The sequence below is a fragment of the Hydra vulgaris genome, chromosome 12 (genome assembly GCF_038396675.1).
Source record: "Hydra vulgaris chromosome 12, alternate assembly HydraT2T_AEP".
Lineage (NCBI taxonomy): Eukaryota > Metazoa > Cnidaria > Hydrozoa > Anthoathecata > Hydridae > Hydra > Hydra vulgaris.
The window spans coordinates 8,946,081-8,971,823 of NC_088931.1; the positions used below are offsets into that span (position 1 = coordinate 8,946,081).

General features: G+C 30.5%; 2 protein-coding genes across 3 annotated transcripts in view; one reads left to right on the forward strand and one right to left on the reverse strand.

Annotated features, from left to right (window-relative positions):
- Positions 1–3,014: 3,014 nt before the first annotated feature.
- LOC136087937 (uncharacterized) lies at positions 3,015–3,785 on the reverse strand. The gene has a single exon (XM_065811567.1). The coding sequence runs from the start codon at positions 3,783–3,785 to the stop codon at positions 3,015–3,017; it is 771 nt and encodes a 256-aa protein (XP_065667639.1).
- A 2,271-nt stretch (positions 3,786–6,056) lies between these two features.
- Positions 6,057–25,743, forward strand: part of LOC105847490 (uncharacterized) — a 33,259-nt gene continuing 13,572 nt past the window's right edge. Inside the window, exons 1-3 of one of the 2 annotated variants that reach the window (XM_065811456.1) lie at positions 6,057–6,226; positions 7,046–7,582; positions 7,744–7,835. In XM_065811456.1, coding sequence (XP_065667528.1) covers positions 7,076–7,582; positions 7,744–7,835 — 599 coding nt within the window. In that variant the 5' untranslated portion in view covers positions 6,057–6,226; positions 7,046–7,075. Of the gene's footprint in view, positions 6,227–6,695; positions 6,795–7,045; positions 7,583–7,743; positions 7,836–25,743 lie in introns of those variants that run through there. The other variant, XM_065811455.1, reaches the window with a different exon arrangement.

A 25,743-nucleotide genomic window follows, 5' to 3' on the forward strand; every position in this document is an offset into this window, starting at 1 on the left:
ATGCTGTACTCTGAATATTTGTTTATTATCCGAGGCAGTTTATAAGTGTTGGACATATTCGCTCTAAGATTATAGCTATCATTTTTATTTATTTTAAACTTGTTATTAAAGCTTATAGGAGAGATATTGTGATTATAGCGATACATGAAAATTAAATGCTGGTAGATATTAATTTCAAACACATTCATCATTTTCATATCTTTCATTAAGGGCTTAGCGTGTTCACGCCTATTTTTTGAGTAAATGATTCTGCAGGCATGTTTTTGTAGACTATAAATTTTTTTAATCTTTGCCGCTTGAGTACTTGCCCATGAAATGTTTGCATAGCTGATGAAGCTATGAATTAGCCCAAAGTAGATTAATTTAAGACTATTTTTATTGACGTAGGAGCGAACTCGATACATCAAACCTATTATTTTGGTGATTTTTGACTGGATATATATTATATGTGGAAGCCAGGATAATTTTTCATCAACAATGATTCCTAAGAATTTTATATTGGATTGCTTATTTACTAGTTTATCATTTAGAGATAGGTTAGGCAACTTGAGAGGAAGATTTTCTTCTTGTGTTTTTTTGTGAAATAGTATATACTTTGTTTTCTCAGCGTTAAGTGAGAGTTTGTTTGCCTTAAACCAGTTGTTTACTTTACACAGTTCAATATTCATGTCTGCATATAATTTCTTGATATCATTGTTGGTGAGAAATAAGTTTGTGTCATCTGCAAACATGACCGAGTTCATTTTTAAAGATGCATTACAAAAGTCGTTTATATATATTAGAAAAAGAAGTGGACCAAGAATCGATCCTTGCGGGACTCCACATATGACATTTAATACTCCAGATTGGACATTATTTACATATTGTTTTCTGTTTGTAAGATAGCTTTTAATCCAATAATAACTTTTATTTATTATTCCGTAGTGCCTTAATTTATCTAATAGAATGCAATGGTCCACTGTATCGAATGCTTTTGATAAATCAAGAAACACTCCTAAAGTAAATTTATTATTTTCAAAACCATTAGTTATTTGATTTACTATTTCAATGATTGCATGCTCTGTAGAGAGATTTTTTTGAAAGCCAAACTGATTTGGGTAAAAAAAATTGTTTTTAATGAAGTAATCATAGATTCTATTATAAACTACACGTTCGAAGAGTTTTGAAAATACAGAAAGTATTGATATAGGCCTGTAGTTTGTAATGTCAGAATGATCATTACATTTGTATAATGGAATTACTTTTGCCAATTTAAGTACATCCGGAAATATCCCAGAATTTAATGAGAGCTTAAGTATATGAAACAGGGGTCTATTAAGACTGTGTTTGTTTGCAATAACTATATCACTAGATATCTCATCAAATCCTGGAGCCTTTTTTTTTTTTAAGGAGGCAAAGGCTGCCTCTAATTCTTCATAGCCTAATTCATAATCAAGCATGGTAACGTTATTCGTGTTTTTAAGATAGGTTTTAAAGGATACAGATGTTGGTACAATTTTATTTACAAGATTTGGACCAATATTTGTAAAATATTTATTGAATTCTTCTGAAATTAGTTTTTGACAAAATATATCGTTATTTTCAATAACAATTCGTTTAGGAAGAGAAGGTGAATTTAGTTTTTCTCTTCCCATTAAGAGATTAATGATGGACCATGTTTTTTTGCTATCAAATTTGCATTTGTTAATTTGATTACTGTAATATTTTTTTTTTTGCATTTTTAATGAGATCTTGGTAAAAAAATTTATAATTTTTGTAATTTTTTTCATTATCATTGTTTCTATTTTTCAAAAATTTATTGTAAAGTTTTTGCTTTTTTTTTGAGCACTTTAATAACGATTTATCCATCCACGGATTAGCAATTGCTTTTGACTTAATTGTTATTATCTCTTTTGGACAGGTTTCATTAAAGTACTCCAAAAATGTACTTAAAAAGGCATTGTAAGCTTCATTAGTATCTTTACATTTATATACGTTGTTCCATGTTTCTTGTTTTAGTCTACTTGTTAATTTATTAGTGTTACTCAATTTTAAATTTCGTTTTTTTAAATGTATAATTTTTGAATGACAATCAGACATAGATTTAAAGTTTTTTATTTTTATGAATATCGGGAAATGATCGCTAATATCTGTCAAAAATATACCGGTTTCAAATGTCGTTTCTAAATAATTATTGATAAAAATATTGTCTATTGCTGTTGCAGAGGTTTTTGTTACTCGCGTTGGTTTATTAATAGTTGACAAGACATTAAATTTAAAAAGCATATCAAAAAAAGATTTTATTTTTGGAAATTTTGTGTTAGAAAGAGCATCAAGATTTATGTCACCAGTTATATATAATGTCTTATTTTCTTTATTTATTTTCATAATCGTATTTTTGATAAAAGTTTCGAAATTTTTTATTTTTCCACTCGGTGGACGATAAACACATCCAACTAAAACGTTTCGGTATTTTTTATTAATAATTTCAATGAAAAGGCTTTCATAATTATCATTTGAAAAGCATAGTATATTTTTTATCTTGAAAGCATATTTTTCTAAGACATAAATTCCTAATCCTCCTCCTTTTTTCCCATTTCCTCTTGATTGACTTATTAGTTTATAAAATGGTAATATATAATTAGAATTTAATTCAAGAGAACTTTCTGTATCATGCCAAGTCTCTGAAATAGATATGATGTCGAACGTGTAGTTTAAAATATTTAAAAATTCTTTAAGTTTATCAAAATTTTGCTGCATGCTTCTAATGTTTATGTGTAATACAGAAAATGAGCCATCATCTGCTATTACTTTAAATTCAAAAGGATCAATATACGGTGTGTTAATTAAGTTCCTTTGAGTTTCTTGAAAAATATTTATATTTTCTTCTGATAGGTTATTTATAAAGTTGTCCTCAAAAAAGTCTAAATTTAAATTGTGAAAATCTAATTTCTGTGGAAAAAGCGCTGCCATTTTTTAAAAATGTATAATTTAAAAATATTTAATATAATTAAAAACGAAAATACTCAAAACGCTTACTCGTTTACGCATGTCGGAATAACATCTGTGTTGCGGGTGTTTTCTCGAAATTCGTGAACAATCAGTTTGTTGTAAACAACTTTTGCAAAATAGCCATTTTGACGATGTATCTTCGCCTGATCAAAAAGTTCCTTTCGAATTTTTCGCGTGGTAAAACTAAAATCTTCGTTTAGAAAGATATTAGTTCCTTTTAATTTTCTTGCTCTTTCCAAAATTGTTTTTTTGTCCTCGTAATCCCGGAGCTTCAAGACAATTGTTCGCTCTCGTTTATCATTAGCTACTCCCACTCGATGAGCCCGATCAATTATAATTTCTTTTTCAATACCAAGATTATCTTTAAATAGTTGCTTTACCTTTTTTTTTGTGATTTCCCAATTCTTTTCTTCATTATTTTCAACGACCCCGTCAATTCTTAAATTGTTTCTTCTGTTACGGTCTTCAATATCAACGCTTTTTAATTTTAACTCAATATTGTCAGAAGATATTTTACCCTGCATTTTTCGTACATTTGATAAATCGTCGTGAACTTTATTAATTTTTTCCTCAACTGCTCTAGCTTTATCGTTAAATACATCGCCAACAAAATTTAATCCAGATTTCATTTCGTCGAGTTCTCGCCGAACTTCTTTAAAACTAGATTGAAAGTTATCAAACCTCTCATTTATGTTCGATAATGCTTCATGAAAAAAAGACAAAATTGTTTCTTTTTGAATATTTAGTAGCTCTCTCATCATAGCAATCGAAACTAACTCTTCTGATTTAGACATATCAACTTTTATTTAACGAATTAAAAAAAAATTTCAAAAAATATTTAACTGTAAGAAAACGCGTCTGTTCACCACGATGTTCGCCACGCAAAAAAATCTTTTTTGATTTCCAAAATAAAAAAATTCGAAAATAAAAAACACCTTAGTATTGCAAACACCTTAGTATTGCAAACACCTTAGTATTGCAAACACCTTAGTATTGCAAACACCTTAGTATTGCAAACACCTTAGTATTGCAAACACCTTAGTATTGCAAACACCTTAGTATTGCAAACACCTTAGTATTGCAAACACCTTAGTATTGCAAACACCTTAGTATTGCAAACACCTTAGTATTGCAAACACCTTAGTATTGCAAACACCTTAGTATTGCAAACACCTTAGTATTGCAAACACCTTAGTATTGCAAACACCTTAGTATTGCAAACACCTTAGTATTGCAAACACCTTAGTATTGCAAACACCTTAGTATTGCAAACACCTTAGTATTGCAAACACCTTAGTATTGCAAACACCTTAGTATTGCAAACACCTTAGTATTGCAAACACCTTAGTATTGCAAACACCTTAGTATTGCAAACACCTTAGTATTGCAAACACCTTAGTATTGCAAACACCTTAGTATTGCAAACACCTTAGTATTGCAAACACCTTAGTATTGCAAACACCTTAGTATTGCAAACACCTTAGTATTGCAAACACCTTAGTATTGCAAACACCTTAGTATTGCAAACACCTTAGTATTGCAAACACCTTAGTATTGCAAACACCTTAGTATTGCAAACACCTTAGTATTGCAAACACCTTAGTATTGCAAACACCTTAGTATTGCAAACACCTTAGTATTGCAAACACCTTAGTATTGCAAACACCTTAGTATTGCAAACACCTTAGTATTGCAAACACCTTAGTATTGCAAACACCTTAGTATTGCAAACACCTTAGTATTGCAAACACCTTAGTATTGCAAACACCTTAGTATTGCAAACACCTTAGTATTGCAAACACCTTAGTATTGCAAACACCTTAGTATTGCAAACACCTTAGTATTGCAAACACCTTAGTATTGCAAACACCTTAGTATTGCAAACACCTTAGTATTGCAAACACCTTAGTATTGCAAACACCTTAGTATTGCAAACACCTTAGTATTGCAAACACCTTAGTATTGCAAACACCTTAGTATTGCAAACACCTTAGTATTGCAAACACCTTAGTATTGCAAACACCTTAGTATTGCAAACACCTTAGTATTGCAAACACCTTAGTATTGCAAACACCTTAGTATTGCAAACACCTTAGTATTGCAAACACCTTAGTATTGCAACTTTTACTAGTATTTAAACTGTGACACAAAAAACCGTGTTTAAAAAATTTGTTCACATTCAGAAAGGGCGGCATTTTTAATTCTTGCCTAGGGCGCCAAAATACCAATCAACGGTCCTTATTATATCATTTATCAAATTCTTTTGTACTTTCTATAATATTTCGTATAATCCCTCCTCTGCTAATAAATACGATTCCTTTTTCAAATCTTGAAATTTTCCCTTAAATTTTTTTGCATTTAGATTAGGAGGAAATAAAATAAATATACAAAAAATATAGTGTATAAATAAATTAACAAAAATGTAAAGAGTAATAATGTTTAGTAAAAAGACTTTGTACTTGTACTTTTTATTCTTTGAATAATATTTTTAAAAGATGTAAATGAATTTAACGGGGCTAGTTAATAAGACTTAGGTTTTTTTACCTGTCATATCACTAATTTTAAAAAAAAGATGTAAATAAATGTAATAAAGGTGGCATAAAAATAAAATAAAAAATCAATCAATTTTATATAGTTATCAAAAGACTTAAATGATTTTTAGTATCACGGTTTTTAAGAAATATTCTCAAAAATATAATTTAATTTTGTAAGTATTATATTTTTTATTGGTAACTAGATATGGGCTAATTCCGAATTTAATTCTACCAGTTCCACCGATTTTCAAAAAGTTATGAGAACCACTTTTATCTTATTTACAACGAGCTTAAACGTTCCCCAATTCTTTTAAATCTCAGCGCCAAACTGATGCAAACATTCCTTTTCTCATTGCCAAGGTTGCCAAGTCGCCAATGTTTCGCCAAAAACCAATGATATTAACTTTAACAAAATTTTAAAAATAGCTGATTTTCTATTGATTCCGTAGCTTGGTTTAATTGATAACAGTGTATTAGTTAAATTAATAATTAATAGTTAATTTATTTATACATTAATTACTTTAAAAAAGTAAAAATTAGTAATTTAAAAAGAACAAGAACATAAATGCTAAAAAAAAAGGGAATATAAAGCGCGAAAGTATCGGAATTGGTATAGAATCGAAATCGTAACAAATGATTTGAGAATTAGAATCAGAATCGGAAATTTTTCGGAATCGGCTTATCTCTATTCTTAGTAGATGGTAATATATATATTGTTTGGTATAAGTTAAAATTATTTAAGTCAATTTGGCTTTTGCTTTATTGCTACCATATATTTTATAATAACTTTGTCGCATACTCTGCGTTTATGTATATACTCAGAGTATGCGACATAATTTTTGTTATATATATATATATATATATATATATATATATATATATATATATATATATATATATATATATATATATATATATATATATATATATATATATATATATAGCAAAAAATATTTTTAAACCAAATATAAAAAAATCGCTAGTTTAAATGCAAACATGATGGAAACATAATTTCCAAGGTAACGTTTTAAAACATAAATGCAACTTTCAACTAAAAAATGCAAAGCTCAACTTTAAATAGATAATTAATAAATAATTCAATTGATAACCAATACATTTCATTAAAACAGTTGCACATTCAAGTTTTTTAATCGATTTTTTATTCGTTTTTTAATCGTTAAATTTATGAGAAATTATTGCAAAGCACCGCAATAACATAAAAATAACGTTGAAGAAATATAATATACATAAAAATAACGTTGAAGAAACGTAAGATACATAAAAATTAAGATAAAAATAAATACATAAAAATAAATCTGTAGGTACATAAAAATAAGTTGTTAATAGATACCTGAAAAGAATGTTTTGTTATCAGTTATAATATGAAATTTTTGTGTTTTTTCTATTATATATATATATATATATATATATATATATATATATATATATATATATATATATATATATATATATATATATATATATATATATACATGTATACATATATACTTTTTGTGCAGGTGTTGACTGCTAAAGAAAAACTATAGAACATGTTAACTTTTTTTTTACTATTCCTGTTGTTTCATCAAACGGAAATGATAATACCTGACCAAATAGTGTTTTGGCCAATAAAACCGTTTATTTATATGAACAATAATAACACAGTTGATGGCATTCTTCCCAATTTTTACAAAAAATTAAAAGACCTGTGCAGTCCAAACGAGGAGCTAGCAAACTTTAACTTGATAAATTTTACGCAGCAACAACAGTTTTACAACATATTAAAAAATACAAACTATGGTACTGCGGAACTGCAATATATTTTAGACAAAAAGGCAGTATGGTTTCCAGTTTTTAAGAAACCTGATAATAACGTCCTTTTAATGAAGAATTTAAATATAAAGTTGTTTTTTAATTCACCGGACATTGGGGTAATAGTCAATAAAAAGAAAATAACTCTAATTTATAAAATGTTTTATGCTATCATAATGAGTAAACATGTTGGATCTATTGCTTTTGGATTCGTTGTATTATTCTCAGCATTGGTGTGGTTAGTTGTAAGTGGTTTCTATATTATTGCTTACAATACTAAACTAGTAATTATTTATGTAAATATTAGGTGTCTATTAATGTAAACATAAAGGATGTGCTGTTACTTGTTTTTTTGTTTTTTTTTAACACCACCGTCAAATTTATATTGCATCTATATTTGCTGTAGGAATGCATAAATAACAAAGATTTTAGTCAGTGGTTTGTTAAAGGGTTTGGAACAAGCTTGTGGTGGGCAATTGTATCATTAGCAACGGTGGGGTAAGATATATTTTAATACCGTTTGATATGAGTTTTCTATAACTATATAATAATGAGTTATCATGTAAGTTTTTTGTAAACAAATATAAGAAACTATTGACTTAAATAAAATTTAAAACTTAAATTTATTTTTATGAAAATTTTATTTATATAGTATAGTTAAAAAAAGGTATTATAAAAAGTGACAGAAGGGAGTCCTGCGGGGCACTGCCTTGGTTACGTTAGTTTCACCTCTGTTTTATATTACATTTATTATTACAAGATGTTTTAAAAAATTTGTTAAAAGTTTATTTAACTAAAAACAAAATTTTTATTGGTGAAGTAATTTTTTTTTTTGCAACCTCAATAATTGTCTAATCTTTAACCATGGAGTAAAATGGGGTAAAACTAAACAGCGGGAAAACTGAACACATTTGAAAATGTTTTTAATTTTGATTAAATTCTGTTTTTAAAAAAATGTTTAAAAATTATTTTAGTTCTATATTATGAAGAACTTTGCGCTTTGTCTAATGCATAAAAATAAAAAAATTTCGAGTTAATTTTCATATCAACTCAAACGTTCGAGCATGAGTATTAATTTTTTTTTTAATTTTATTATAATACCGACGTAAAAATCTTGGAAATAAAATAAAATAACATTAAAGTAAAAAGATATATTTCTATTAAAAGATACGATAATTGGAATTCCTTTTTCAGAAATGAACTTGTTATTTTCAGGGCCGTACCAGGCCTACTTTGCGCTTCGGGCAAGCAAATAAAATTGCGCCCCCCTCCCAAAAAAATATACAAAAAACACATTATATATATATATATATTTACATGAAAAAAAATTAATTATTAATCACAAAATTTATCGCATCAAGTTAAAAGAACAATTTGTCACCAATGTTTCACAAACTTCAGTTCAAGGTCACTTTTCTGGCTTTTTTGGAGGCAAAGTCACTAATGATATCATCAAAATCAAGTGCGTTAGCCACTTCATGTTCAATTGAAACTACTGCCAGACAAGACAAACGTTCTTGGCCCATAGTTGATCTCAAATAGTTTTTTATGATCTTAAGTTTACTGAAACTTCTATCACACGTGGTAACTGTAACTGGTAAGGTGAGGAAGATGCGAATAGCAATTTCCGTGTTAGGATAAGCATCAGTCAATGAGTATTTATGAATGAGCTGCAAAATGTCCATCGGGCTAGATTTTTCAAAGTTTTCCATCATGGCAGCAGCTTGATATTTAAAGCTTGCCATTTCTGACTGGAAATCTGAAGAATCTAAATCTGCCTTGTAAATTTTAGACAAATTTTTGGCTTTAGTCTTAAGTTCATTAAGACTAAAGCCAAAAATTTGGCTTTAGTCTTAATGAACTTAAGACTAAAGAAAAAATTTGGCTTTAGTCTTAATGAACTTAAGACATTCTCTCTTTAAAAAAAATTTGGCTTTAGTCTTAATGAACTTAAGACTAAAGAAAAAATTTGGCTTTAGTCTTAATGAACTTAAGACATTCTCTCTTTAAAAAAAATTTGGCTTTAGTCTTAATGAACTTAAGACATTCTCTCTCCAAAAGTTCAGTGAACTTTTGGAGAGAGAATGTCCACTGAGGAAGTCAAAATCTGAGGATACTGCAGACATAGCTTCAAACCGCCACCCAATTTGTGTGAGAATGCTGTCAAACACAAGGTTGCACTGGGATCCAAAATCTGTTTCCGGTGACAAACGGCAAAAGTCATCTTCAGCTTCATAAAGTGCCATCTGCTTCACTTTGCGCTTTCTCTTCATAGGAAAGTCTCCTTCAATTCCAATTTGGATAGCTGTTTTTGCAGCAGCTTTGATAATGTTGTCCACCCCAACATCTCTCAAATTCTGAATGGAAGCCTTCAGTCCTTTCATTTTTTTTTGCTGCAATGTCAATTGAAATGTTTTTAGACTGAAGCAGTTTGTTTTCCCGGTCAATTAAAGAAAGAATTTGACACCAAAATCCAACAAACACAGAAAACTGAAATCAATTTGAATGATGAGTTCTTTTGCACTGCAAACTGAGACAGCATTTGTCTTGGGAGTGTGAATTATGGATTCCAAAACTTGAAGAACTTCTTTTATTTGTCTGTGTAGTGGGATGATTGCTTCTTTTTTGGCAGACCATCTTGTATCACTATTTCCCTTTAGTGAGATGGTCAATGTTTTCATCAGTTTTTCCCATCTTAAGGTAGAACTTGAGAAAAAGTTAAAGATGGCTTGAACTTTTCCAAAGAATGTAATCTTGAGTGGAGAAACTTCAGCAGCATGGACGCCAACAAGGTTTAAAGTGTGAGCTGCACATGGAACAAATCTTGCAAACTCATTTAGAGAATGGATGTGAGCTTGGACGCCATTATATTTTCCAGACATATTGGCTCCATTGTCGTAACCTTGGCCCCGACAATCAGAAATGCTCAGGCCATCCTTCTCCAGTTTTTCGGTGATTTCAGCTGCAAGGCCCTTTCCAGTTTTTTCGTGAGATTCAATGAAGTCCACAAAGCTTTCCTCAATTGTACAGGTTTCCTCAGTGATGTGGACATACCTGATTATTTGAGTCATCTGCTCTTTGTGGGAGGCATCTGGAGTGCAGTCAAACAAAACAGAGTAGTATTTAGCTTCTCTGACATTTGACAAAATTTCATTCCTGACTTTCTGCCCAAGTAATTCAATCAGCTCATTTAGAATTCGAGGAGAAAAGTAGGATGTTGTGGTTTTCTTTGCCTTAACGGATGCAACGTGTTCAGCCACTAAAGGATAATAATGGCTTATCAGCTCAATTAAGTTCAGAAAGATGCCACTGTTTTGCTCTCCAATTACTTCTGTTGAACCCCGAAGGGCAAAATTGTTCTTGGCACAGAACAAAATTGCATCAACAATCACTTTCAAGATATCTCTCCACTTTTTCCTCTCTCCGTTGATAACTCTCTGCAGATCAGAATCCAAGGTCTTTCCTTCCTTGAGATTTTTTTCCAGATTTTTCCAATCAGAATAGCATCTTTGGTGTTCATTGCTGTTTTCGTGTTCTGGAATTCTTGGGTTTAGTTTTTTCCAGTCACAAAATCCTTTTGAAATTTCTGAAAAATTGTTGGTTTTTGTCGTTGAAAATAGCAGACAGCAAAAACAAAACAAAGAATCTTTTTTGTTGCTGTACAGTAGCCAGTAGCGAACAAATTTTTCACCATTGGGATGAATTTTTTCATACCATTTTGAGCTGAAGTGTCGCATTCTGTTGTCAAAGTCACAAAATGTGTTTGGGAAAAATTCTCTTTTTTCTTGCTCCGGCCCAAGCTGAATCAAAAAGCACCTTGTTTTATCTGTCATTTTAGGCCATGTAGCTGGATCACTGTGTTGAAAGTTTTCTCCTGAGGTTGCTGAAATTTCTGAGATTTCAGGAGGAAATTTCAGAAAACTTTAACTGTTGCCCATTTCAATTGGTTTGGAAAGCTGAGAATTTCTATCTTCTTATGCTTCTGAATCATTTGGTCCAAATTCGTCTTGACTTTGGCCAATGAAAATCTCCTCTTCAATTAATTCCAATGGATGATATGAATTTAAGTCAGTAAATAAAGATGTAGCAGCAACTTCAGCTGTTGAATCATTATCAACTTCATTGCAAATATCCTCTGAAATAATTTGTTTTTCCACAGAAGAGTTTGTTACCAACCACTTCTTGAAACAATTTCTTAGTTTTGCGTCACTTTCAAGACGGTCTCTTCTTTTCTTCTTAAATTCAGCACCAGATAATTTTTTTGCACGATTCATTGTAAAAAATAATGTTCAGAAAGTACAACTTTTTATTTTTTAATTGCGCTCTTCTATTATTTATTTTTTCTTTTTTCTTTTCTTCTCCCTCTTTATTTTTATTATTATTTGCTTACTTTACTTTCTTTAGCTTTCATTTCGTTTGTTTTTCTTTATTTAAGCCGCTTAAATTAAGCGTTCTTTTTTTTAAATTCGAAGTTCTTTTTGTCTTTATTTTTTTCTTTTTAGAATAATTTTTAATGTGTGCGTTAAATTAATTTATATGATCCTTAATGAATCATTTGTTTATATTATAAATAATTATTGGTTTTTAATTGTCGTTCTTAAATTCAGCACCAGATAATTTTTTTGCACGATTCATTGTAAAAAATAATGTTCAGAAAATACAACTTTTTAGTGTTTAAGGGCGCTCTTCTGTTTGGTAAATGAGCTTTTATTTTAAAGTTCGTCAGGAGGCGCAATTTTAATTAATTTTCTTATCAACATAAAAGTGACGCCACGCAAATTAGTTTCATAATGTGAAAATAAATTAATTAATTTGGGGAATTTTGCGCCCTCCCAATTTTGGCGCCTCAGGCCGCGGCCCGGCTGGCCCCGCCCTTGGTATGGCCCTGGTTGTTTTCTGAAAAACGTTATCACGAAATAACCGAAAAGTCATATTTTGGGTAATACTGAACACAAATAATTTTCACACTTAGCTATTATTCGCCTCTAATTAATTAAATAACTTTTTAAAGATAATTAAATAATTATCTTTTTCTATTATTATTATTATAGTTATGATTTCTTATTCTTTACAATAATTTACTTATAAAACAGCGTCTATACAGCAGTAGGTGCTACGGTGGTCCGTCAAACGCTGAATATACAACTTCACCGTCAGGATGGATGGAAGATAAACAATTTATGCAATGGCTGAATAAATTATTTATACCAACAACTAAAAAATACTTGCACATACTTCAACCAAAAAATGTGGGAGTTTAATGTCAAAAAGGTTTGGCGACAAATATTACAACAGTATTATGCAAAAGAATGTTTTGTTTATCTTCAAGTCAAACTTTTTAACAATGATGACTTATTTACACGGTTACAAGTAATAAGAGGATTTCAAAATACTGGTTTATTTCCACTTGATATAAACAAAATTGATAAATCTAAATTACAATTTGCTGAAACATTTGAACCACCACAAACTCAAACTACACAAACTCAACCTACACAAGCCCAACTTACACAAACTCAATCTTATAAAAATCGTAACACACCATTTAAATCAACGCAACATCATTTGCAACTTATTGAAGCACTAATTTGTCTAGTGACACCAGTAATACATTCATTAAATGAAGCAGTAATATATATATGTAGTAATGACTTTAGCTTAGTAAGAAATTGAATAGAAAGAATTTTCTCTTAATCAATCCAATATGTACAAGTTTGTTTTAAACTACCCTACACCTACAAGTTTTTAGATTGAAAAAATATTTCTTTTTTTTTTTCGCGAAATTTCATTTAATTTCCAAAAATTTTTTTTTTTGATAAGACTAAATTAGACATTGATTCAGAATATGCATCGTCGAAGTTCGTTTAACTTCGTATGGTATTGTCAAATACTAAATATTCGTTAAACCTCGGTTACTAAATATTTGTTAAACCTCGGTTACTAAATATTTGTTAAACCTCGGTTACTAAATATTCGTTAAACCTCGGTTACAAAAATAAACTTCGGTCAATAAATATATTCGTTAAAAACTAGTTTAAATTTTAAGAACCAGGTTTTAGTCTTTAACAATTTTAACAGGTTTAGTCTTTAACAACTTTAACAGGTTTAGTCTTTAACAATTTCTTTAATTAGCGATTGCTTAACAAATTCTCTGGGGAAATTATTAGCGATAAGTAGAATTCTTCTTGACGTTATTAATTTTACTAATATACGTGAGAGCACATACAAAATCCGAAGCGCTAAGCGTAAAAATCAGATAATTCGAAATAAAGTAACAAATAAAGTTTTTTTTATTTAAGTGGTATTTGTTAGTTTTTTTTTTTAATGTTATTTTTATATTAATAAAAATTTAGTGTCTCTCCTTTGATCGTATTTTTATTTTAGTGGCATATCAATTACTTGCTTATAATCAGAGCCGCCGAGAACCGTCACGGTGCCTGGGAAAGTAACTTTTCTTATAAATCAAATTAAAATGGAAAAAAAAACAAAAAAATTTTTAAATAGACTAGTTTATAGACTAGTTTACAACTAAAACAAAAAAGTGATTAAAAGTAAAATGTTTAGAAAAAAAAGTTTTTTCAAATTTCAACTTATGAACATATTTCAAGCGAATATAACCATTTAAATTTAAAAATGTTGCTCTAAACAACAGGGGCGACGACACCGGCGGTGAGGGCACGTTCCCCCCCCCTCCTTCATTTATTTCACCTTAAGGACCTTTTTTTTTTTTAAGAAAATTGTAGATATGGAGGACCTTTTTTTTTAACGTTTGTACCCCTCCACTTCGAAACTAGTGTCGTCGGCCATGAACAAAAAGAGAATAAAAGTAAAAGGTACAGAAAAAAAAAATTTAATAAACTTTTAACTTATGCACATATTTTCAGTTTATAAACTTTTAACTTATGCACATATTTTCAGTTTATAACTACAAAGGCTTACTCTGAAAAAAAGATGTTGACAAAAATGTATACACCTTGTGTGTTTAAATTATGAACATATTTTAATTTAACATAACACTTCAAAGACTGTTTTTATATTTACAAAGACATGCTCTAGCAAGTCCGACCAGGGGTCAACAAACTTTTAAGACGGAAGAACCAAAAGTTACAATTTACGAAATTTTTCTGTTTTAAAGAGCTATCAACATTTTTATTTTAAATTTATATCAATATATGCACATGGAGCTAAAGAGCCGTATCTTGACATCGAAAGAACCACGAGGCTTGAGAGTCGAATTTTTTTTATTTAAAAGTAATTTTTAACTAATTTAGATGTGTATAATATCTAAAAAGTAATTTTTGAAGGATTTTATTTTATTACCCTAAAATTGGCGAAAAAAGAAAATCATCGAAAATTCTCGGAAAGTTTATTAAAGTTTAAAAGCATTAAATGCGGCATTAAATGAGTAACTCACATAAAAAATGGTATTTAGCATAGTGTTAATCAGAAAAGCGTTTGTCAGTTCAAAATAATACTGATTTTTTATGAACCATCAATTGGAGTGGAATCGGATAAATGGTATCAAATTTGAGAAGAAATATTGATTTTATCCTTTTCTTTGGAGAACGTAGCCTTGCTTTCCAGGGATCTTCATAAGGCATTGGTGACTCAAATAATGGAAATTTTATAGGTCTAATAGAGTTGCTTTCAATCTGGGACCTTATTTAAAAGAAACACGTTCTTAAAGTAGCCAAGTCACAATAAAAGAGTAAAAGACTATGAGTACATTGCCTCTTTTACAAATAGAGTTTATTGCAGATTGTATTTACAAAGTACTATGCAATAGCTGTAGATTCCTTAACAGAATAATCTTAAATTGAGCAAACAACATTTATTTTGCAATACCTAGTTTTTCATAAATTGCTAGTTATTTTTTCAGTGTCAGTTTGAAAATATTTCTTATAGCAGCAGCAACATGAGCATCAGGAGAAAGAGGCTTCAGCAAGCTTAAAATTGTAAAAAATTATCTCAGGCCCACCATAAGTCAGATTGACTTTAAACACCTTGCTAGGCTAAGTATTGAGTCTGACATTGCAAAATATATAGGCTTTGAAAAAGATACGATTGTTTGAATCTTTGTGTACAGCTCCCTCTTAGGGCCGTCCCTAAGAGGAAGTTGTACACAAATATGTCCCAAAAAAAATACTTTATTTTTAATTTTAATGTGCTATCTACTGATTCTCATTTAATAAACAACTCCCAAAATCTTTTTTCATGTTTTATAATGACTAGGAGTGATAAATATAACTTCTGCGTTTTACTGTTTTGTGCACTTAAAAACATCATAATCTGCTATGCACCAGCACAATATGTTTAACATGATGTAATAATTAGTACACAAATAATTCCCTTAGAATATCAATAACAATTGGCATAATTCGCTACGAACATTATTAAAGATTGATATAGTTCGCTTTAGACAATATTAAATGTTGGTTTAATTTCCAATAGACATCATTAATGATTGGGACACAAATAACTCCAATTAGACACTTTTTCTGCAAGCAGAAATTCTTGTGTAACACTAATAAAAGTTGTAGCCGTAAACTTAAAAAAAAATGTGATATGAGAGAGAATAGCAAATAGTTTAAGACTTTATAGATTATTGATATGTAGCATTTATTATAAATCAAGTAAAAAAAACTAATTATTTGGAACTTCAGGAACTTCATATAGAAAAGAGGTAGAACAGCTAAAAAAAGGATGATAATTAGAAAGAAAAAGAAAAAATGAAAAGATACAGAAAAGTTGAGATATATATACCTGTTAAATTACCCAATGAGGAAATCAAATATAAGACAGCTTCCATCTAGTGGTGATATTTTGAGATACTATCAATTTATCCTTCGCGAGTCACAGGTTAAGTACAATTTCACTTCTACTAATGATGGTTGCGAGTTGAAATTAATTTTTTTGTTGTTGCTCTTTTTTACATTAAAAAGAAAAGAAATTCGTTATAAAACTTAAAATACAGAAATATAATAAAAATTTACAAAAATAAAATTAAGAAAAAGAAGGAGGCGGGTAGCATATTTTGAAACCCTATACAGGCTCAGAATAGGCAAAGATATGCACAATCTGATTCGCTGATTTTGAAAGAGAGGCTTTTGCGCGTAAGTGTAAATCAAAACTAATGTCAAAAATCAAAAAACGTATTGATTAACGTATTAAACGTATTGATTCGCTCCGTGGGAAGCCGCCTTTATGGCGGCTTTCCACGGAGCGAATTAATTCGTGTCTAATTTTTCGCTGAACCAGAGTTTTAATTTCCACGTAAATTTAGCGTAACTTTTAGCGCGCTTTTTGGAAAACATGTTGATGAAAAGAAGATTGTTGTTAGTTCGAAGAAAATTAATTATTTTAAATATGATGCAAATGAAAAGAGAAAAAAAAAAGAATAAAAAACGATTTTGGGTGAGAAAAGTTTATGCCGAACGCCTACAGAAAGGAGAGTTTCATTTGTTAGTACAGGATTTACGTTTACACGACCAGGAATATTTTTTTAAGTATTTTCGCATGTCTCCAACAACTTACAAAGAGTTGCTTTCGTTCGTAGCACCTGTCATTGTAAAACAGAGAACTACCATGAGAGACCCTGTTAGTCCTAGTGAAAGGTTGGCCGTAACACTTAGATTCCTTGTAACAGGTGATGCTCAGTGTACTATTGCTGCAAGTTACAGAATCAGCGCTTCTACTATCAGTAGGATTATTAGTGAAACGTGTGCTGCTATTTGGAGTTCATTGAAAGAGAGAAACTATCTACACGTTCCATCAGAAAAACAAGAGTGGAAAACAATTGCAAAAGAATTTGAAAATATGTGGAATTTTCCGCATGCTATAGGTGCAATAGATGGCAAGCACATTGTTATGCAAGCTCCTCATAATAGCGGATCAGAGTATTTTAACTATAAGAAAACGCATAGCATAGTTCTTCTAGCTGTTTGTAATGCTAAATACGAATTTACTATGGTAGACATTGGTGACTCTGGAAGGCAGAGTGATGGTAGTGTTTTTAATAACTGTAGTCTTGGTTATGCAATTGAAAATAATAAATTGAATATTCCTGATCCAGAAAAAATTGGTAACTCAGATAAAATACTACCGTACGTTTTAGTTGCTGACGATGCTTTTGGTTTAAAAAGGCACATGATGAAACCATATCCCAATCAAAACATTCTTTTAAAACAAAAAATATTTAATTACAGACTTTCAAGAGCCAGAAGGGTTATAGAAAATACATTTGGTATTGCTACATCACGTTTTCGAATTTTTCGCAGACCAATTATTGCTAATCTCGAAAAAGTAATTTTAATTACACAAGCGATTGTAGCCTTACACAACTTTCTAATGAAAAAAAGGTCAGCAAACAATTATCTCTACTGCCCCACAAATTACACTGATATCGACGGTCTTGCTGGGTTTAGACCAGGTGATTGGAGGCAAGATAATTCATGTTCTTCTGCACTGCAACCACTGTCATCAGGTTCTAACAACTACTCAAAAGATGCAAAGCAAGTTAGAGATGACTTTAAAGAATACTTCAATTCACCAGAAGGTGAACTCAAATGGCAATTAGACTTAGTAAATCATAAAGAAATCGCTTTAAAAAACTGTTAACACGTCAATTCTTATTTTTTTTAAAAAGTTCTAAAGCGTTCTAGAATTTCTGTAAATTTCTATAATTTCCATAAAGTTTCTGGATTTAAATATATGTTAATACTCTTGATAAACATTTAGAAATTCATTTGAATGTTATTACATATAATTTATTTTATTTGTATCTGTAACACAGATAAAAATAAGGCATTAGCAAATATAAAATATATAAAAGTAGATTTTAAAAAACATTTAGGTGAAAAGCAAATATAAAATACATAAGTAGATTTAAAAAAATAAATTTAAGGTAAAAAGTCTCCATAGTAAACCATGTAGTTTAAGGGTAGTTGCTATCAACTATTTGTCAAAACATTACGACACTTTATATTCTGATACTTTATTATGACAAAGTTAGTAATGTTAACAACTGATATAATAAAAAGATTTTTAGAGTAAGTTATAATATAAAATAATATAATATATATATATATATATATATATATATATATATATATATATATATATATATATATATATATATATATAATATATATTTATACATTTATGTATATATTTATTATATATATATATAATAATAATAATATAAACCTAATATAAACCTATATATATATAATAATATATACCTAAACACTTTATCGTAAGTGTGTATATATATACATACATGTATGTATATATATATATATATATATATATATATATATATATATATATATATATATATATATATATATATATATATATATAAATATATATATATATATAACTTATATTATAATTTACTCTAAATTTCTTCATGCTCGCCATACTTCATGTTGAAAAGAAGCGTTCTTATCTTTATCATGGCCCGTCTGTTTTCTTTTATTGGGAGTTCTTTCATAATTGGAATAAGGCTTCGACAAAATAGGGTTGTTTCATCTTCCTCGACATCTTCCATTGACTTTTTTATCATCTTGTCACACTCTACTAATGATTGTGACAATTGTGACAATGACTCATCATTTTGATTTTTGATCCGTGCTTATTTTGGAATGGATGGTCTTGTACAGCTTAATCTTTTTCGATTTTCAGTTATAATTAATTCACTTCTACAACTACTGACACTTGGACTTAATGGTAAAATACTGCACTGTGAGTAAAATGACGGTGAAGCAAAATCTGGAACAACATCTACATTAGAATCTGTTGGTTTGTTCGCACTTTTTTCATGTAAAAATGCCATTTGATCAAAAAACTTACATTTTGGTAAGTTTGAGGCTGCTGCTCCTGATCTAGTCATACGGTTACGTTTATCTAAACATTTTTTAGTGTGTCTTTCAGTTTTTTTAACTTTTTCTGAAGGAAGTCCTCTTTTTTACAAAATTTCAATGCAAGTTTTTTCCACGAATTTAATTTCACTAATCTATCTTTGTATGTGCGATGATTAACATCCCATAAGCTTGGAAGCTCACGAACAGCTTCTAGAAAATTATCTATATCGAATTCAACAGCCATACAATTATCGCTTTCATTCTCTTTATTTTCGTCTACTTCACCAACTACTTCTTCATTCGTGATTGCAACTTCATTTTGAGAAGCATTTAATAAAGTTTCCAATAAATCAACGTTAACATTTCTTTCTTTAAACCACTGAATAAACGTGTTACTATTGTCGGCCATTATAATTTTGTTGTGTTTGTTTTTTAAATGCCGAATGTGCCATTTTTGCTTATTTCAAAGGTTCTGATTGGCCCTTTCTTCAAGCGAAAAAATTTGCTACAAAAAAAGTAGAAGTCGATCCAACTATTTTGCGAAGAGAAATTTTTCGTCTAGCGATAAAAAAAATCTTTGTGCGCATGCGCAGAATTATTTTTGGCGAAAATATTCGCTTCGCGCGAATTAATTCGCTCCGTCGAAAGCCGCCTTAATGAAAGTGAAACTGAGTAATTGCCAAATAATAATAAGAAAAAAAGTATGATTTTTTTATCCGATTTTGTACAATATAGTACTTATACTTTTACAAAACTTCACAACTCAAAACATCCGTGATTTTCATAATATTTTCGTAAAAATAAAGGTTTAAAAAATTTAGTTTGTTTTCCTAATGGTTTTTATAACTCTAAGATTTAAAAATAACAGCCATTGTAACAAACTATAAAACAGATGGTAAAACTTGACTATGCTGTGATTCCTTAGAATGAAATAGTTTTAAAATTTACTTTGTAATATCAATAGAATATTATTAACTTGATATAAGCTTTTTCAAATTAAGTTCCCATTAATTCTATTATATAACAAGAAAACTATTTTTAAAAAGAACCTAATTTCTTTTCACATTTTTACCCTTATTATTCCCATATATAAATTGTATACATCACTAAAACATTTTAAGTTTGAGAATATTGATTATTTAACTAGCCCAGATAATTTACAACACTCTCAAAATAAAAGCAATTGTGAGCAAGAGCTGATTTAGATTGTCTTTGGTAATGTAAAGTAATAAAAGATTACAAAGCATTGTAGCATAATAAGCAATAAGAAAAAATTTATAACCTGATGTCCACAAGTGTGTTTTGATATAGTAAACTGATTACAAAAAGGAATAATTCTTAACTTACCACACCTTTATAAAAAACTAAGTGTAAAAATATATATATATATATATATATATATATATATATATATATATATATATATATATATATATATATATATATATATATATATATATATATAGTAGTAGTAGTAGTAGAAGTAGTAGTATTTAAAACTGTAGCTGTAGCAGCGAGTCAGTTAAAAACTCACTTTGACAGCTTTTGACAATCTAAAAATATACAAAAATTTACTAAAGATAATAATGAACAAATTAAAAAATATATATATATAGTTAGTTCTAAGTTATTTTTTTTAATGCCAAAAATTTGTCCAAACTGTTTTTGAAAATGTTTACATTTCCCGACATGACCACTTCCAATGGCAATTTGTTCCACAAATTCACAGTTCTATTTATGATAAATTCATATCTTGGCACAAACTTGGTTTGCTCTCTGCTGTATTTTCTGCTGTGACCTCTGCATGATTTTAAAAATACTTGTTTGTTTAAAAGGTCTACTGCTTCAATTTCATTATAAATCTTAAATATTTGAATCTCCTCTCTTCTCTTCCTCTCCTCTCTTCCTTCTTTCTGACAATGTTGTTAAACCAAGTATCTGTAAACGGTCTTCATACAGCAAGCTTCTTAAGTTCTTTATCATCCTTGTCACTCTGTGTTGCATCCTTTCTAATATTTCAATGTCACCTTTGCAGTTTGGTGACCAAACTGGCGCTGCAAATTCAATCAGAGGTTTAACAAAAGTAGTATATAGTTGCTTGAGAAGATGCTGATCCAAATGGACAAAAGTGTTTTTTATCATTCCCATTATCGCATTAGCTTTTGATGAACACGCTACTATGTGTTTCTTCCATTTCAGTGATGTATCAAAATTTACACCAAGATCACGTTCATGCGTAGAATTATTAATTTTTGACCCATTTACTGTGTAATTAAAATTTATGTTGTTTTTTCCATATTGCATAACTACACATTTACTTTCATTCAGTTTGATTAACCATTTTTCTGACCAATCTTCTATAATATTTAAATCTCTTTGAACTAATTTGGCGTCCTCAATTGAATATACAGCTGATAAGATTTTAGTGTCGTCTGCATATATTTTCACCATATTTTTGATTTTTTCTGGCAAGTCGTTTATGTATGCTATGAAAAGGAATGGCCCCAGAATGGATCCCTGTGGAACGCCACTTGATACTTTTTCAATGTTGACACCACTTCACCCTGGACAACTCTTTGAATTCGATTATTCAGAAATGCCTCAATCCAGTTCAAAAATTTTCCTTTTATTCCATAAGCATTCAACTTTAATAAAAGTTGCTTGTGTGGCACGGTATCAAATGCTTTCGCAAAATCTAGCATTATAACATCTTCTGGTATGTTTTTTGCTAGTTTCTGTGTGATAAAATCAAGTGTCTCTAAAAGATTTGTTGTACACGATCTCCGTTTTACGAAGCCATGTTGGCATTTTGAGATTATATTATGGTTGTCAAAAAAATTTTGCATTTCATTTCTTATAACTCCTTCAAATACTTTACATGCTATTGATGTGATTGACACAGGTCTGTAGTTGAATGCGTTTAGCTTACATCCTTTTTTAAAATTGGAGTCACATTTGCTGCGCGCCATTGTAGAGGAAGGTTACTTGTATTGTAAGATGATTTGTAGATTAATGTAAGTGGTAGTGCCAATGATTTTGCACAATGCTTTAATAAAATAGGATGTAAATTATCCACACTGCAAGCTTTGTCTGTATTTAATTTTTCAAGACGATTCTGAATATCTATGTAGTCAATAAAATTATCGTTTAGATCAAGTGTGCAACTTATTAGTTTATCTGCTACTTCTGGCATAATGCTGCTTTCGTTTACAAAGGCGCTGTGAAACTGGTCGTTTAGAATATCTGCGATCTCACTTTGTTCATTTGTTACAGTACCATTAGAATTCAAAATGGCTTTTATTGATTGCTTAGTGTTCCTCTGACTGTTTACGTATTTAAAAATAAGTTTTGGATTAGATTTTGATTTTATAATCAGGTTTCTTTCATAATCTTTTCTAGCTAATATGGCTTCTTTGGATACTAATTTTGTTATTGTTTTGTACGCATTGACTTGTACTGCATCTTTCCATTTGTTTGCTAGATTTATGTATCTTAGATCTTTTTTCATTCGTACTAGTGCTCTAAGTTTATTACTAAACCATTGATTTCGTTTGTGTTTATGTTTTGCATTAACATCAATCTTTGGTATATATAAATTACTCAGATAGTTTATGTGTAATATAAAAGTATCATACATTTGTTGTGTTGTTAAATTGTGAAAACAGAAGCTCCAGTTGATCGAATTAACTTTTTTGTCTACTTTTGTGTAATCTCCTCTGGTGTAGTCAAATTTATATTTTGGTGTTCTGCTTGTCTGGTTTATGTCTAATTCAAGTTTAAATGTAAGTATTAAGTGCCCCTTGTTTGCACAACCCAGAATTTCATGTGATTGGAGCTCATATATTCTGTTACTATCTTTGGTAAAAATCAAGTCCAGTGTGTTCTTTACCTTTGTGTCTGACAGTTGAAAAGTTGGAAAGTTAACATGCTGAATTAAGAATTCGTCATTTATTATATCAATGAAAATGTGTTCTGTTGAAATTTCACTGCTATTTATGTTTTCAACATATCCATTTTTTTTTTTTTTTTTTTTTTTTTAAACATCTTCGCTTCCAACAAGGCTGCAAGCAGCCACTAATTAAAGTTGGAAGTTACTGTAAGAGAAAAGATGAAGATTGTAGAGCAAAATAACGATTGACGGACGACTTAAAAGATTGCAAATTATATGAATCAGGAAAGCAAGATGAAGGAAGCGAATTCCAAAGAGCTGATGTTCGATGAAAAAAACTAGACGAATAAGCGTTTTTGGAGCACTTAGGAACAGTCACAGAAAAAGGATGACACTTAATTGAATGACGAGTAACACGAGAATGAATTTTAGTAGATGGCACAAGAGACGCTAGCTCTTTAGAGCAGTGTCCATTATAGTATTTGTAGAAAAGAGAAAGAGAAGCAACATTACGACGATGTGATAACGGTTGAAGGTTGGCTGCAAGAGCAGGTCCAACTATGTTTACAATGCGTTTTTGAACCCTGTCTAAAAGAGAAAGGGCATCATTAGAAGATCCGCCCCAGATATGGCAACAGTATTCCATACAAGGCCGGATTTGAGATTTATAGAGATAGAGAATAGAATCCAGAGTAAGAAAGTGGCGAGCTCGATAAAGAGATGCAACCTTAGCAGATGCTAATTTTGCAACCGATTTGATATATGGTTTCCAAGAAAGATTGGAAGTAAGAGTTAATCCTAGAAGATGAAGAGTAGGTGACTCATCGAGTACATCACCGTTCATAAATATAGGAAGATCTAAATTATTGCGATAACGATTGGCTGAAAAAAATTGAGTTTTATCTGAATTAAAGTTCACCAGCCACTGTGAGCCCCATGCTGTAGCGGAAGTGAGATCCTTTTCAAGCTCAAATGCCCCCTCCAAGCAATCAGAGGGTGTTGGTTTCTTATCACGACAAGAATAAATGGTAGTATCATCAGCAAACAATGCCACCTTAGATGTGAGAATATCTGGAAGATCGTTAATGTAAATTAAAAAGAGTATAGGGCCAAGGATAGAACCTTGAGGAACCCCTGAAGTTACAGAATAAGAAGAAGAGTGTTGTCCATCGAGGACAACTTTTATGCTACGATTGAAAAGGAAGGATTCAATGATCTTGAAGATGTTGCCGGATACACCATAAGAAGAAAGCTTATGGAGAAGACCAGCATGCCAAACTTTATCAAACGCTTTTGAAATGTCAAGAGCGATGGCCTTAACCTCTCCACCTTCATCTAATGCACGATAAAACCTGTCAGTTATTACTGCTAGCAAATCAGCTGTAGAACGAGAAGATCGAAATCCATATTGATGGTCAGAAAGTAAGTTATTAGATTCAAGATGAGAAATTAAGTGTTTGTTAATTAAAGATTCAAAAACCTTGCTTATGATAGGAAGAAGACTTATGGGACGGTAGTTAGATGAATCGGATCGCTCTCCAGAATTTTTGAAGATAGGGATAACAGATGCGGCTTTCCAGCAGGCTGGAAAACAAGACTCTGATAAGCACTTGTTGAATAGTTTTGAGAGTATAGACGACAGCTCCGGAGAACACTTCTGCAAGACAATAACAGGAATGTTGTCTGGGCCACAAGCTGTAGAAGAGTCTAAGTAGGAAATCACTTTAGATACAGATGCTGGAGTGATATGAATGTCAAGCAATGGATCAACCTGTTTGTTGGCAATATCAGGTAGAACGCAATTAGTGGAATCAAGAGATGATATTGATGAAAAGTTTTTAGCAAACAGTTCGGCTTTGTCTTTAGGTGAGGTGACAAAGTCTGAACCATACAAGAGAGGTGGAATTATAGATTTGCCCTTATTATTGATATTATTAAAGATTCTCCAGAAGTCACGAGAGCCTAATTTTTGAGATGAGATACGAGATTTCATGACCTGAGAATAGCGGGTTTTGGCGTTAGACAAAACCTTTTTACAGTTGTTTCTAGCAGTAATAAACAGACGTCTGTTTTCTGGAGAATTGTTTTGCTGATAGATATGGAAGTAATGGTTTCGATTGGCAATCGCAGCAGCACAGTGTGAGGAAAACCATGGAGGAGAGTGAGGCTTGACCTGGAATCGTCGAGAGGGAATAAAAGATTCCATGCCAGCCTGAATCCACGAAGTTATGTAAGAAGCACATTTGTCGACAGGAAGTTGAAAGATTTCTACCCAAGGGCCATCACGAAGAAAGTCACGGAAAGAATCCCAGTCAGCTTTACTGTAGTTGAAAGAGGTTCGGTAATAGGGGGATTCAGGTGATGAAGAAGAATGAGATATTAGTTTTAGAGAGATCAAACTGTGATCAGAAGCACCTAAGGGTGAATGCGGAGAAACTGAGCACTGACTAGGATCAGAAACAAGACATAAGTCGAGTAGAGAAGGTAAATGATTCGGGTTGTCAGGAAAGCGAGTTGGAAAGTTGACTATTTGAGTTAGGGATTGAGAAAGGCAAAAGTTGTGGGCTTTAATGCCTGCAGAATCACTGACACTAGAGCCAAGCCATTCAGAGTGGTGAGCATTAAAGTCACCGACAACAACTATATTAGCTGA